This window comes from Mobula hypostoma, chromosome 25 (genome assembly GCF_963921235.1).
Source record: "Mobula hypostoma chromosome 25, sMobHyp1.1, whole genome shotgun sequence".
NCBI lineage: Eukaryota > Metazoa > Chordata > Chondrichthyes > Myliobatiformes > Myliobatidae > Mobula > Mobula hypostoma.
Window position 1 is genome coordinate 8,434,987 of NC_086121.1, and position 17,036 is coordinate 8,452,022.

General features: G+C 40.2%; 1 protein-coding gene across 2 annotated transcripts in view; it reads left to right on the forward strand.

Moving 5' to 3' along the window:
- The window catches only part of ctnnbip1 (catenin, beta interacting protein 1), an 80,987-nt gene extending 67,381 nt beyond the window's left edge, over positions 1-13,606 (forward strand). Inside the window, exon 4 of one of the 2 annotated variants that reach the window (XM_063033058.1) lies at positions 10,826-13,605. In XM_063033058.1, the coding sequence (XP_062889128.1) occupies positions 10,826-10,884 (59 nt within the window). In that variant the 3' untranslated portion in view covers positions 10,885-13,605. Of the gene's footprint in view, positions 1-10,825 lie in introns of both variants that reach the window. The other variant, XM_063033057.1, reaches the window with a different exon arrangement.
- The last annotated feature ends 3,430 nt before the right edge of the window (positions 13,607-17,036 follow it).

The following is a 17,036-nucleotide window of genomic DNA, read 5'->3' on the forward strand; positions in this document are numbered from 1 at the left end:
AGCTGGGTGGACTGGAGCAGTGTGTGATTAAGTGCCTTGCTTAAAGACACAACACGCGGCCTCGGCTGGGGCTCAAACCCACAACCTTCACATCGCTAGTCCAATGCCTTAACCACTTGGCCACGCGCCACACACTATGTTTGGCTGTAGACTCAAATGACAATTTCACTGGATGTTTTGGTGTACATGTGAAAAATAAAGCTGATCTTTAATCTTTGTCTTAATCAAGTGTCTGCCGCACCTTAGTATCTAGTTTGATATCTGCACCTCAAGATGGCACACTATATTGCCTTCACCAGCCGTGAGTACAGCTTCAACCACTTTGTGGTGCTATTTTCAGGCCTTAATTGAGATGAACAAAGCCAACTACTGATCTTCATGCTAGCATTAAACTCAGGGAACTAAGCACTGGCATGCCCTTGCGGTGGATTTTTTTTTCATATTATTGCAATGTTCTGATACAGTTCTATCAGTCATATAGTTCATACAAACATGAGCTCTTTCCTGAAATAACTTTGGAGATGAAAGCATAATGTTAAATTTCTGTGTCTTTGATTCAACTATAGTGTACAGTTCAAACAGGCTTGTTATTAATCTTCTCAAACCAAAACTTACAGTAACTTGTTCAAACAAGAATTAGAAACAACATCTCTCTGCAGCACCTCTCCCATTTCCACAGCCACATTTCCTTGCTTGATGCTCTCATCTTTGGCAAATTCACTTAACATATGTCTGCACAACCGTCTCCGACTTTTATCAATAATTTGAACTTTCATCAGCAGCGTATCTAACTGTCCAGTTAAATAGAAACTGCATTTAAATAAACTGACAAATTCACAAATCTCCAATTTGTCTTGTAGATACTCAGAAAGTATAAGGAAATAACATTCCAATTGAACCTGGTGAATCCTTATAGCAAGCCAACAACTTAATCAGCCAACTTATAATTGCTTTGCTTTGATTTGATTTAAAAGAAATCAAAAACCCTCAAGCTATAATTAAGCAGGACATTATGGTCTGAGAATTTAACATTTCATTCTCATAGCGTAGGTGAAAAAGTGTTCAAGAATGGTATCTGTATAAATTGAGCTAGAGGATGTTTATGGCAGTCTTCCCTGATTTGGGTAAGGTATCGCTTTTTTAAAAATCCTGTTTTATCACTGTTTTCACTTCAGGAAACAAATTGGTTAGCAAATTGGGCCATCATTTAAACTATCATAATTTGCAATCATCTATGCTTTTGACATGTTATACACATAAATTAAGAGTTTTCTCAAACATACTTTTCTGTGGTAAGGCTATTGCTATATATGCTGTTCAAAACACAACAGCTAATTTTGCACAGGAAATTTCCCTGACAAAAGAAATTTGTTCATTATCATTTTGCGTAGGAAAACCAGAGATAATGTCCCTGGTCTTACTCACCCAAAGGTCAAGTGAAGCCGGCTGCTATCCTACAGCACAACGTCACTGCATTGCCACATTAGTAAACTTTTTGTGTACTCGTTTCTAGAGTGGGACTGACAGACAGAGGTGAAACTTACTACCAGCTGAGCCACAGCTGACACTGAGGCTGTCACACTGAGATACGTCAGTGAGCACAGGATGGAGAAGATTGTTCATTTCATTGGAATTAGACATTCTCAGAATACCATTTACTATTTCTTCTGTATGGATTCTTCCCAAGTTACTTGAAAGAAAGAAAATTTGTAATATTTCCATGAGCCCTCGAGATAATTAAGAAAGAATTCTGAGAAATTGGGTGACGGTGAAAAATTGAGGCTCAAGATCAACTGGAGGATTAGACTCATGGGCAAGAGCAATTACACTCCATCTTGGTCTTTTACTTATTCACTGAAGTGGATACATAGCAGTAAATTGGGATTATAAAGCAGGGTGGAACTCGGGAAAACAAGCATAATGATGCTGGGAAAATTGTTGGAGTCCCAGAATGAGAAGCGTCCAGGTCCTAACTGACTTCATCCTAAAGTCTTTAAGAAAAAAGTCGCCTGTAAGATTGTTTGTGACTTAGTTTTAATTACTCAGAGTACTCTAGGTTCAGGAAAGATTCCCTTAAATCAGAAAACAGCAAATATATCCGAAGGAGACAAAGTTCAAACTAAATTTATTATCGAAGTGTGTATATGTCACCGTATATTCCCTTGAGATTTACTTTCTTACAGGCATTCACAATAGAACAGAGTAATACAATGGAATCAATGGAAAAACTACGCAAAGACTGACAAAAACCAATGTGCAAAAGCAGGCAAATAGGAAAATAAATTAATTAATTAAATTAATAGTTACACCCGTTTCTACAGCTTCCTGCCAGTTCATTCCATATATCTAGTAGTCTCTGTGTGAAAAATTCACCCTTCAAGTCCTTTTTTAAATCTTTCCCTACTCAACCATATTCCAGAAGTTATATTTGATTCCTCCTTAGTATGTGCAAAAGTATGTAAGACAAAATTGTGTCAACTGGGAATGGGGAGAATGTTTTGAAAACATACTTCTTGAGCATAGATAATAGTGAAAACATGGTTTTTCTGCAAAACCTGATGTGCTAAGGCCGAAGGTCGCAAGAGGTAACTAAGCACATCTTTCCCTCTCTCCCTCCCCCAACTTTCTGCAGGGATTGCTCCCTACGCGACTCCCTTATCCATTCATCCCCCCCATCCCTCCCCACCGATCTCCATCCCGGCACTTATCCTTGTAAGTGGAACAAGTGCTACACATGCCCTTACATTTCCTCCCTCACTACCACTCAGGGCCCCAGACAGTCCTTCCAGGTGAGGTGACACTTCACCTGTGAGTCGGCTGGGGTGGTATACTGCGTCTGGTGCTCCCGATGCAGGCTTCTATATATTGTCGAGACCTGACGCACACTGAGAGACTGTTTCGCTGAACACCTATGCTCTGTCCGCCAGAGAAAGCAGGATCTCCCAGTGGCCACACATTTTAATTCCACGTCCCATTCCCATTCTGATATGTCTATCCACGGCCTCCTCTACTGTAAAGATGAAGCCACACTCAGGTTGGAGGAACAACACCTCATATTCAAAGCTACACTCACAACACGCTGGAGGAACCCAGCAGGTCGGGCAGCATCCGTGGAAAAGATCAGTCGACGTTTTGGGCCTGACGAAGGGTGCCAGCCCGAAACGTCAACCGATCTTTTCCACGGATGCTGCCCAACCTGCTGAGTTCCTCCAGCGTGTTGTGAGTGTTGCTATAGAAGAAAGGGAAGGAGGAGGGAACCAGGGAGAGGTGATGGACAGATAAGGAGAAGGGAAAGAGTGAGGGAGGAAACATTACTGGAAGTTAGATAAATTGATGTTCATACCATCAAGTTGGACCTACCCAGATTCAGATTCAGGTTCAGGTTAATTTTATTTTCACATGCACATCAAAGTATACAGTGAAATGTGTCGTTGGTATTAACAAACAACATGGACCCAGACAACGACAACCCGGATTGAATATGAGGTGGTTGCTCCTCCAACTTGAGAGTGTGGCCTCATTGTAGCAGTAAAGGAGGCCATGGGTGGCCATTGGGAATTTGGAAATATTGAGTTATTTTCCTGTAGTTTGTGAATAGTTTTCTGAATGGGGAGCTCAGTGTGAATGTAACCAGCAAGAGATAATAAGTTAGTTCTTGCTACAGTAACACTTACGAAATGCTGGAGGAGCTCAGCTGGTCAGGCAGCACCTATGAAACGGAATAAACAGTCGACATTTTGGGTTGAGACCCTTCATCAGGAGTTAATCTGTTCTTTTTTTAATGAAAAACATCATTCCCCATATTACAAATTGGAATGAAAAAGTATACAGTGCAGACTGGTTATGTAATTGCCATGAAAAAAATTGCTGCCAGCTTGTCATGATACATTGGGTACATTAGACACTGCTTCCAGTTAGTGTGCTGTATGTTGTGTTTAGAGCTCAGTAACCAGGTGGAACAGTTTGTTTAATTGGATTTTTTTCTACATGAGCCTGTGGCAATTCTGGAGTTGGGACTCCAGGGAATACAAGTGATTCGTGTATGTTGTTGGACTCTGTTATTCTGTTACAACGCTGCAGCCTATTTCTAACTCCTTTGAAGTAACACACACTCAACTAATAAATCAAGCCACAAACTTCTTAAAGAAAATTATGGCAATTAACTGGAATCTTTGAAAATACTGGTCCTCCCCTTGATTAACAGTTCTGAATGCCGCACCCTTATTCTAAGGGAGGGTTTTGCACTCTACAAAGGTTTATACTGTGCTTGATTGCAAAAGGCTGTTCATAAAGCTAGTGCTACCATGACAACACTAGAAAAAAATCATTCACACACAAGAATTGCCTGATTTAAAGAAGTATTTTTTTCAAACCTGTATTTTAATGTTCATATTGATGTATATGTATATGAGTCCTGACGAAGGGTCTCGGCCTGAAACGTCGACTGCACCTCTTCCTAGAGATGCTGCCTGGCCTGCTGCGTTCACCAGCAACTTTTATGTGTGTTGCTTGATGTATATGTGTAGTGTTTGTTTGCTACAAATGCTCACTGTGAAACCATATTGTACCATTATTTGAGTTATGAAGGGTGAGACCATTGCTGAACGTAGTCCAAGATTACAGTCAACTCAGTTAACATTTACAAATCTCTTAAAGCATATTTTGGGATGCTGCGGGCGATCCCTGTGCATTTCATTACACCGCTTCTTAAAAAATCAGGCTGAAACAATGAGGGTGTGGGTGGCTAATTTAAAAAGATATTAATATTAATTTTAGGCAAAATTTAAATCTGGTGGTTCTTTTTCAAACCCCGAAGACAATTTAACTAGAAAACAATGAAAATAATTTAATGGTAATTTGGAATATTCAGGAATATTACTTTGTTAAAAAGTAATATTTAACAAAGGTATTAGTTAACGACAGAGGGAACGTATTCTAGGACTTGAAAAATAGTGTTGATCATCGTATTAAGAGAAACACAATGTGGGAGGGTGTGGGGGTTGAGAGAATAGATAATGTGGTGATCTTTCCCCTCGGAGGAGAACCACAACCAAGGAGCTTTCAAGATTCAAGACACGAGTGTCTTGAATATGCCCAACAACTTCAACATGGATTGACGGCAAGGGATGAAATGAGAAGGAATTTTTTTTTGTGAATCTTTTGATTTCTGTTTCACAAGTTACTGTGGGTGCTGAATCCTTAAATATAATCAAGACTGAAATCAATATATAGATTATTACATTATAGAGGAATCAGGATTGTGGGAGCAAAGAAGTAAAGTGGTGTTGAACCCAGGAATCAAATCAGCAATCGTCCTTTCCAATGGAAGAGCAGGCACAAGGTGATGAACAAACACAGGAAATTCTGCAGATGCTGGAAGCCTTGAGCAACATACATAAAATCAGGACTGGGTTTTGTCCTGAAGCATTTACCGTTTATTTCCCCTCCGTTGATGCTGCCTGAATTACCTAGTTCCTCCAGCATATTGTATGTGTTGCACAAGGTGATAAATAATCTCCTCTTTACCAATTTCTTAAATTCTTAGCTCTGTGACTTTTGAACTTGTACATACACACACACAAAACCAATCAATCTCAATCTCAAATCTCAATCTCAGTCTCTCTCTCACTCTCACTCTCGCTCTCTCACTCTCTCTCTCTCTCTCTCTCTCACTCACTCACTCACTCACACACTCACTCACTCTCACACACCATTCCTCTTTTATGGTAATTCATGGAAAATGTTCTCATTAATTTTCTGTTCATCAATCTCCTATTTGAAATGTCAATTAAAGTTTCAACCAATCTTCATGGGGAGAATATTCCACAATTCTATTGCCTTCTGCATAAATACATTTCTCTGAGCACTCTAACCCACCACTATAGGAAATATATTCTCCAACTCTCCACTAACCCTACCAGTTATCTTGCATATATTTCAGTTGTCTTAACATAGCAAGATACTCCAGTGCACTTTACACCATAATTTAACGCTGAACTACTTGAGAATATAGGGCAGAAAAACAAAAGCTTGGTCAAAGAAGTATGTCATGAATGCGACTCTTGCAGGAGGAAACAAAGGTAGCAGGAAGGTGGGTTTAGGACATCTGTGTACTTTAGGGCCTAGACAGCCAAATGCTGAGCTGCCAGTTTTGGATTGTTTAAATTCTGTGTTGAATAAAAGGTTGGAATTGGAGCAGCATAAAAATATTAGAGGTTTGTGGACTCCCAGAGGAGATTGGAGTGAAAAAAGGGATTGAGACCATGGAGAGATGGATAGAGCTCTTAAAGATAGCGGAATCAAAGATTATGGGGATAAGGCAGGAACGGGATACTGATTGTGGATGATCAGCCATGAGCACAGTGAATGGCGGTGCTGGCTTGAAGGGCCGAATGGCCTACTCCTGCACCTATTGTCTATTGTCTATTGAGATTTCAAAATAAGAATGAAGACTTTAATGTTTTAGTCTTCACTTGACCCGAAATTATGAGTACAACTAGGGAGAGTTTTAGATAACTTGGAAGATTATGGAGAATAAAATGAGGGAACATCGTCCGTTGGGCCAGTTCAAGCCTAATTCAAGTAATAATTGTCTTCAATTTCACTTTTTACTCCTATTTCAAAATAGTTATTTCTGAATTTTCTGATTATGTGGGAAATTATCAGCAGTATTTGCATTTTTAATATATTTGCTTTGAAATATCTCATGCCAGCTTATTTCAGCCATGTATTTGAGTCATTTCTGATGTTGGGCATCAGAGTAATTAGAAGTAATTATATATTTGTACATTACTATGCATTAGCACACACCAGGATTAGCCTAAACACAGAGTGAAACTACTGCGCTAATTACATTTCACTGTCTTCCATGGTGAGTTTAATATGTATTATCTATTGCAGCTGCTCTTGTTAACGATCGCAGCTTTAGGGCAATTCATGGTTTATCACCTCTCATCGGCCTAGTTAATGTCTTTCTGTGTGCATTGTAAACTGCTAATAGCACTAAAAAAGAGTGACTGCTGATAAATGAGGCTTCTGAATAGGTAGAGTTTAAACATTCTAAAGAGATTAACTTTATTTGTCAGACATACAAACGTTTGTACATCAAAACATACAGTGAAATGTGTTGTTTGTGTAAACAACCAACACAGTCCAAGGACATACTGGGGGCAGCCCGCAAGTGTCACCGCTTGCAGCGCCAGCGTAGCATGACTGGTACTTCTTTGGGATGTGGGCGGAAACCCACACAATCACAGGGAGGATGTACAAACTTCTCCTTCTAGAGAGCAGTGGGAGCAGAAATATGACTGCTGGTGCTGCAAAGTGTTACGCTAACCACCTTGCTACCATGGTTGTTGTTCCTTTCCGCGCCTTGTGGCGCAATGGGCAGCAACCTTGTTATTTCTTTATCATTTTTGTCTGTTTTTTATGATGCCGAGTTGCTAGCTTGACACTCAACCCAACGTTGGTGGAAAACGTGCAAGGAACTGGCCGGATTCAAACCTGAGACCGCTCACCTCAAACTCCAGCGTGGATCCCACTACACCACCGTCCAGCTAATACTGCCATGGTGCCCCATTCATATATATAAAAAACAGCAGAAAACTTGTATCAGTTGCTTCCCATACTAGAGAAAGAGCAGTAGTATTAATAAAAGCTAAATAATCTTGTATATGTTTATAGAATTCAGTTTCAGCATATGACAAAGACAGGATCAAGATTCAGGCATTGATTCAGTGCTTGTGGTAAAGATACCTTATGAGTTCAAGTTGTTTTTGATGACTTCCAAATTAAGATCCTTCAATGATAGTCATTGTTGAAAGGTATACGAAAGGCTGCAGCGAGAGAGAGGAAATTGTTGGGACAAGCTCCAAGCTATTGGAGCACAGCAGTACATTTAGAGCAGCATCCGGTGAGACTTAGGAACTGATCTGCAGGCAATTACATTATGTGCTCAGTCTGGGAATGAGAACTATTTTGCAAGCTTGTATTTAAAGCTGAGTTTGGCCGTTTTAGAGTTGATGTGGAAAGCTACTGAACTTGTGTGCAGATTGTTTGTATAAGGTCAGGAAATTCAAATACGGTTTGGACGAACTCAAGTAATTTTATATTTGATCTTTTTTTTTGGCGTGTGCCTGCGTGCAAGTCTGTGCGTGCATGCATGCGTGATGTCTTTTTCATGGCTTTTTACAAGGTGTGGAGCGAGAGAGAGGCTGTGTGGGCACCACTCCTCACACAGACATTTTCACAGTATTTTTCCCTTTATTTTACGAGGTCGAGTTGCAATCTCGACATTCAACCCAGCACGGATGGAAAGCGTACTCGAGAGCAGACCCGACTGGTTTCGAACCCAGGAACCTCCGCTTCCGGGTCCGGGACCGATGGCATTGCGCCACCAGCCGGCCCTTGATAGACCTTATTGTTGCTTTTTAACTTCCTGCCATAAAACTATGGAACCAAAATGCTCCCATAGAAAATACCCAGATTTGCTGGACATATATGTTACATCTAGAGCAAAGACCGGAAAGACAGACCAATTATTTCAGGCAACACACATCAAAGTTGCTTGAATTTCCAGCATCTGCAGAATTCCTCATGTTTGCCAATTATTTCAGTTCTACACTTCATAATTTTAGTGGGCAGTTCCCTGAGGTTTAATTTTCTTTGAAAATTACAATATGTATAACGAATAATTCCACAAAACATAGGACATAGGAGCAAAATTAGACTATTTAGTCCACTGAGACTTCTCTGCCCTTCAATCATGGCTGATTTTTAAAACTTCATTCTCTCGATAACCCTGGGCCTTCTTACCAATCAAGAACCTATGATTCTCTACTTTAAATATACACAATTTCTTGGCCTCCACAGCCATCAATGGCAATACATTCCAAAGATTTCACCTCCTAGTCGAAGAACTTCCTCCTTATCTTGATTCTCATCCCTTATTCTGAGGCTGTTACCCTACAACCATCAGGCTCCCAAACTGGTATGGTTAACTTCACCCACCACAACTTTGAATTGATTCTACAACCCACAAACTCGCTTTCAAGAACTCTTTACAACTCATGTTCTCAGTATTATTTACTTGCACAATTTGTCTTCTTTTGCTCATTGGTTGCTTGCCAGTCTTTGTTTATGTATGGTTTGTCATAAGTTCTTTTGTACTACTTTATTTTTCCGGTAAATGCCAAAGAAAATGAATCTCAAGGTAGTATATGGTAACGTGTACATAATTTGATAATAAATTTACTTTGAACTTTGAACAAAGGGAACATATTTGGTCCTTGAACATGCTCTAGTCACTGAACAAATGAAGAGGCATTCTAGATTAAAGACACCAATAACAGTGATCAACATTGGTAAATCAAAGAACATTGTCCAGCACACCCAAACACAAGGTAATCATTCTCGACACTGTGATTCAGAGGAGAAGTATGTAGATTTTTGCTGCTTCATTGAACACCTTTGCTCTGTCCAGCACAAAATGTGCCACCCACTTCAGTTTGTCTTCCCATTCCCTTTCCAACATGTCATTCCAGGCCTTCTCTATTGCCTTGATGAGGCCCAACTCAGGTTGGAGGAGCAACACCTTGTATTCCATCTGGATAGCCTCCAACCTGATGACATGAACATCAATTCCTCTAAATTTTAGCAATTTCTCTCCCACTCCCTTCTCCCTTTACCATACCCCATTCTGTTTCCCCTTAACTTCTCACCTGCCCATCACTTCCATCTGGTGTCCTCCCTCCTTCCCTTTCTTCCATGGTTCACTGTCCTATCAGATTCCTCGTCCTATAGCCTTTTCCCTCTTCCACTTATCACCTCCCAGCTTCTTACTTCATCCACCCGCCCACTTTCAGCCTGACCTGTTCTCACTTACCACGTTCCAGCTTGTACTCCTTCCTCTCCCCCCACCTTCTTATTCTGGTTTCTACTATCTTCCTTTCCAGTTGTGATGAAGGGTCTCGGCCCAAAACGTCAACTGTTTATCCCATCCATCGATGCTTTGTGTGTTTTGCTCAAGATTTTCAGCGTCTACAAAAACTGTTGTTTATTGTTACCACTTGATCACACACTTAATACTACAGGCTGAAACCAAATCTGAAGACAAGGATGAAGAGTAAGCTTTACAGTCGCTGCTCCACATTCAGGAAGATGATGGTAGATCTTCCATCGCAACCCTGTTTTTCTGCCCTATTCCATTTCCTCAGATCCTCTTTGCCTAAATTTTCAAGAATGATTGTCTCAGACATCTTCCCCACAAAATGTCCTTGAATGAACCTAAAGAGGCAGATCAGATCCAGCTTGTGAAGCCTAGTTGTAGCATCTTTGTTGCAATATGCCCAAGGACTTCGGCTATCAGTTAGCATCATTTACATGATTCTTGGGTATCTCATCCGCAATATAAATTTACACATTTATGTAAGGGAAAGTGTATTAAACATAGATTTTTACCTAATAGGACCACAGAATTAGTCCTTTTTAAATAAAAAGAACTGTAATGTGACCTCCTTTGATTGGTAGTGATTATTGTGATAATTAAACAGGATATTATGAAATGATAAAAGAGCATTGATGGGTTGATTTGATTTTAAAGCTTAGTTATAATGACTTTAGACTATCTTCTATTGTATATTTGAATTTATTTTTACAGAACTTCTTATTCCATCATGACTGATAGATTCCAGTGCCAGCAATGTAAACTGAGTCCTGTCAGTATCGACCTGCTCATTTGTGGCCTTTTAGTTGACATCTACAGTAAGTTTTAACCAGTATCACATCTGTCATCTGATGTCTAGTAATGCTCTCTTAAATCTTGCAGGTGCAGAGGACGTTGTGATGGCCTTCTCCAGACAAGAAACTGAGGACAGGCGGCAGTGAAGGACTTGGGGTGGCAGGCAGAAAGATTATGGACAATTCTTAATGCAGAATCCAGAGTGCTCACAAGTTGCTTGTCTTCTCGTGTACTTGAACATCACAGCAAAGCCTGTGACTGCCAGGGTTGTGCATCTGGACTGCTTCTAACGACCAGGGGCAAAAAGGCCCAATTTCTTTTTGGTTGGTCAAAGGGATTCACTGTCCTCTTCTATTTTAAATTTGTGTGCATTGTCTTTTTTTTTAAGTTTATTACAGCTGCTCCTAGCTTGCAGTGTCACTGCAGCTTGGACATTGTGTGACACATGCTGGCCTCTGCCCCTGATGCTCTGCATTGTGCACTCCTCCTGTGGAAGGAGATGCAGTGTTTTCCAGTTCATGCTGGTGGACTCTGTGGAGAATTGACTGACATCACATGTCCTTTTACTGCAGCCTAGTAAACACAACACATCACAACGGCTCCTCCCTGGAAACAGCACCATACGCAACAAATGAAACATTAACTTAACTTTCATTTTTATGTCCTATTAAAACTAATATGGTTACTTGTTCTTTTTGTTTGAATTTAAACAAATTTTAAAATCTTGGACAATTTATTTATGTACGATGACCAAAATGTGTTCAAAGTGCTTGGATTACTACGTCCAATGCCTTGCCCTCCCCTTCCATACTTTTTTTAAAAGAAAATGGCTGACACTGAATAACAATTTACTTGAAGGAAATACTCTGGGGGACATAAGTATATTACAAATGGAATTAAACAGCAGAGGTAGCAAGTCATCAGGGAGAGATCTGCCTTTAATGATCCATGCGGTTGGTTATTGATTTCTGTGGATGCCGTTACTGAGGTAACTAAACCCAACACGGTGTCACTGGCCTTGAAGGCCCAAGGGCATCCATTTAACTGAAACCTCTGCGCCCAAGTCCTTGATGTGAACAAAGTGAATGTCCGCTTTGTCTCTATTATTCTTTTTTTTGTGGGACTTTTTTAAAAATGTCTTGTTAAGAACAGGTTTTGACTGTATCCTGTTTTTGGAACCTCTTGGGCTTGACTCTCATCGAGTGAAGCAAATAGTGCATGTGTATGTATGATTTTGTTTCGAGAGCCTGTTTGGAAGTCAGGTGCCTGATGTTGTAAATATCTACAGGTATTTCTTGGAACTGGGTATTTCTAAATCGGTTATACGGAGGCAGATTCTTTGTGCCAAAAACTTCTGTACTTGATTTGAATCATGGTTAAGGAAAATTGTTGATATTGTTTTCTTTATAAAAATATCCTCATGTCAAGAATAAAGTAATGAGGGCTATGTGATAAACACAAATTCTGCAGATGCTGGAAATCCAGAGTAACACATACAAAACACTAGAGGAACTCAGCAGGTCAGGCAGCATCTATGGAGGGGAATAAATAGTTGACACTTCGGGCTGAGGTCCTTCAGGACCCATCAGGGCTATGTGATTCAAGATGCAGGGTTCTCTGTTACAAGGCTCTCTAGTTTGTTCAAAGTGATTAACCTTTCTGTCCCTCCAGCCTCCATCCTCCATCCCATTATTCCCTCCACTACTAAATGAAAGAAAAAATGCAAATCCTGTTCCTCAGGAAGCAAAAGATCAAAAACATAGGAGTTCCTACAGATACTAGAAATCCAGAGTAACACACATACACAAAATTTAGAGGAATGGTCCTGATGACGGGTCTCGGCCCGAAATATCAACTGTTTATTCTCCTCCACGGAAGCTGCTTGACTTGCTGAGTTCCTCCAGCATTTGGTGTGTTTTACTAAGCAAAGGATCAAGTGTATTTGTTTTAGATTTCAACAGAAACTGATGGCAAATCTGTTGTCCCTCTTTAGTATGTAAGCTGAGGGATGCTCAAGCTTGTCAATATGCAGAAAACTGAGAGGAACTTTACATCCGCAGCTGGGCAGGGGTAATGGGGATTTAATAAAAGTCTGCCTTGCCTGAGATTTTACTGTATCCCAGTTTCCTTCTGGATAAAGACTCTCTTTTGACTTTGAGTTGTACATCTGTTAATCAACACTGTATGTCATATACCTTATGTCTTACATCCTCCCTCTCCCTCCCATCTCTTGGCCAGATACTTTGGCACAAGATAATTTCATACTACTTAATAATTGCTATTGATTGGTTGACATCTCTCCATTTATGTCAGGTGGTGGATACACAGTTTTCAAAACGTCGGTGAGATTGGGTGTTGTGAGAATTCTGATTGTTCATCTTACTGCTTAGAATAATTGAAAATACATTGAGAACTGTCATGTCAATTTTGATGAAGTATGTTGTCTTTTTTTGCACCAATGAACGGTTTGCACTTGCGCCTTTTTTGGTATCACATTCTCCATTGCTGATGCTTCATCAAACAATGGATTGGATGCAGAGCAGAATAGCTGACATGTCTCACAGCCAACAGCAAACTGTGTAACTAACAGTGTCAGTTTACTTAGAAAGCAGTCTACATCAGAGATTCCCATCTTGGGGTCCACAGATCCCCTCGGTTAATGATAGGGGTCCATGGCATAAAAAGCTTGGGAACCCCTGGTCTACACGAAGGGTGATGGAAGGAGACGCTATGGCAGAAACTAAAGTGACTTCCACCATCCTGAGCTGGTTACTTTCTCCAGATATGTGGGAAGTGGTGAACAGTTGTGTTCACATTTTGTCCTTCATGGTCTTGGAATGTCTTTAAACTTTTGCAATAGTCCCTATTTTAATACTTGTGGTCAATTCATCAATCAGGCTAAAATAAATCTTGAAATGCAAATAGAATAGAAATTGAATTGCCTCTTGGAGTTCTGCCTCTTCTGGTGCTCTGCAGTATGTATTCCTCACCTTGAACAAAGTTAAACCACCTCTTGGTACTAAAATTCTCAAATTGGTTCTCAATTCCCTCTCTATATCTGCAATTACTCCCAGTCCTATAACAAGCTAAATGTTGTTCACTTTATTCTCCCCAGACTTAATCACTTCATTATAAACATCTGCAATTTGAGCTGCCAAGAAATTCCTTCCCCAAGATTCTCTCTCTTCTTAGTTCTTTTTTCTCCTTCAAGATACTCCCTGAACTCTACATGTTTGATGAATGTTATATATCTGTAACAGTGTGAATGGAGGTTATCTGGTACGATGTCTCTGCTTTCCTTCTGTTACACAGTCTAGACATTTACTACTTCTGCTCTTCCTTCATAACCCTGCTGTTTTTTTGCCTTCACATATTTCCATTTCCCCTTTGAAATCCACAATTTAATCTGTGTCCACTGCATTTTAAGACCATAAGACATAGGAGCAGAATTGGGCTATTTGACCTATCAAGTCTGCTGTGCCATTGCTGATGGCCGATTTATTATCCTTCTCAACCTCACTCTCCTGCCTTCTCCCTGTAACCTTTGACACCCTGACTAATCAAGAACCTATCAACCTCTGCTTTAGATATACCCAATGACTTGGCCTCCAGAACTATTTATGCCAATGAATTCCACAGAAACACCACCCTCTGCCCAAAGGAATTCTTCCTCATCTCTGTTCTAAAGGGATGTTCTAATCTGCGACTGTGCCCTCTTGTCCTAGACTCCCCACTATAGGAAACAGGAAGCATCCTTTCCATGTCCACTCTATCTAGGACTTTCAATATTCATTACGTTTCGATGATATCCACACACCTCACCCCCTTCCCCCATTCTTCTAAACTCCGGCGAGTACAGGCTTAAACCCATCAAACATTCCTCATGCACTAAGCATTGCTTTCCTGGGATCATTTTTATGAAACTTCCTGGACCCAGCACATCCTTTCTTAGATAAGGGGCCCAAAACAGCTCTCAGTACTCCTAAGTGTGGTCTGACGAATGCCTTATAAAGTCTCAACAGTGCATTCCAGAGCATAGCTACATGCTGCTGGGTTTGTCCTCATTTTACAACTTGGATTGTTTGCAGGCTATTGGCTCCTAACCTTTCAACAGTGGCAATTTTTTTCCCTCTAGTTACTCGATTTAAATCTCACCATTTTATTCCCCTGTAATAAATCAACTCTCAACCTTCTCCAATGAAGCATATCCTAGCTTCTCTAACCTGTGACCTTTACTGAAACCCTTTCTCCCTGGAGCCAATCCATTGTATCGTTTTCAATTTCTCTCAGGTCTTTACATCTTTCATAAATTGTTCAAAGTAAATTTATTATCAAAGCATATGTACGTCACCACATACAACCCGGAAATTCATTTTCTTGCGGGCCTTCACAGCAAACACAAATACAAGAAACACAGTAGGATCAATGAAAGACCGCACCCAACAGAACAATTGATGTGCAATAGACAACAAACTACACATTCAAAAAGAAAGAAAAAAATAATAACAGATAAATATGCAATAAATGTCATGAATATGAGATGAAGAGTCCTTGAAGGTGAGTCCATAGGTTGTGTGAACATTTCAGTAATGGGGTGAGTGAAGTTTTTCATGCCAGTTCAGGAGATGGATGGTTAAAGGGTAATAACTGTTCCTGAATCGGGTGGGTGTGTGACCTAAAACTCCTGCACCTCCTGCTCAATAGCGTCAGAAGAGAGCATGGCCTGGATGATGGGGGTCCTTGTTGATGGATGCTGCTTTCTTATGACAGTGCTCAAACGTGCTTAGTTCTCCACTTGACCAACGGTGACCCACAGCCTAAGCGCCAGATAACTAAACTGCAGACGGCATCACTCTCGGGATCTCAGGAACTCACGAACCTCTCCACCGTGACAAGGTGATGATCTTCAGAGATTTGTTACATGTTTGTTAAATATCATGTGAGATTACATTGTGAGTAGTCAATACGGTATACTAAACTTAAAAAAGTAAGCCACTTGTTTGTCTTTTCTTTATTGTCCCATAGTCCAATCACTTTTATTTTGTCATATAATCTCTCCTTTCTTTTACGCTATTACAAAGTGTCCAGTTTGCCTGCTCCACACCCCCAACTCCCATTCCTTCTGATGAGAGGTCACGGATGTAGAACATTAACCCTCTTCCCCTCTTCACAGATGCCACTCTGTTTCCAAGGTCTTAATTTCATTGCTAGATTTCCAGCAACCATATTATTTTGATTTCAGAGTTCAAAATGAATTTATTATCACAGTATATATATGTCACCATTTATTACACTGAGCTTCATTTTCTCATGGGCATTTACAGTAAATGCAAAGAAACACAATAGAATCAATTGTATGCACATATGTGGGGTGGAATGGTAGTGTAGTGGTTGGCACAATGCTTCACAGTACCAGCAAATGGGTACATTTCCTACCGCTGCCTGTAAGGAATTTGTATGTTCTCCCCGTGGCCGTGTGAGTTTCCTCTGGGTGCTCCAGTTTCCTCCCACATTCCAAAGATGTCCCGGTTGGTAGATTAATTGGTCATTGTAAATTGTCCTGCAGTTAGTCAAGGATTAAATTGAGGGGGGGTGTGGTTTGCTGGGCAGTGTGGTTTGAAGGGCCTGTATGTCAATAAATAATAAAATAAATAAATAAACTGTGCAAAAGACAACAAACTATGTAAATACAAAAAAGAAAAAAATAATAAATAGATAAGTAAGCAATAAATATAGAAAACATTAGCTGAGGAGTCCTTGAAAGATAGTCCATAGTGTGTTGGGTAGTTCAATGTTAGGTTGAGTGAAGTTATCCCTTTCTGATACAAGAACCTGACAGTGAGGGATAATAATTGTTCTTGAACATGGTGGAGTGGGTCCTGAAGCTCCTTTACCTCCTTCCTGATGGCAGTACCGAGAAGGGATGGAAAGGGTCCTTGATCTGACACTGAAAGCACTTACCCAGGTTCTTAAACTTTTTATCCCACATTTTATAATGCTGTTTACATTGCAAATGCATGATGGTATTGTTACGTACCCCGTAACTGGGTTGCCAAACCAGCAGAAATGGACCACTTAGTTGGAGTCTGGATTACTGGAACTAAGAAAGTTTTATTAAAGAAATAAGTAACACAGTACTCTAATCGTAAGGATATAAATGCAACAGGTTAGCAATGATAAAACACGTACACAGAACTAGGGTAATAGGAACCAAACAAGCTCTATCGCATTCTAGGGGTAAAATGATCAGTCTCAAGTGACGTAGAGTTCAGTTCAGCATAGTACAGTTCGCAGTAAT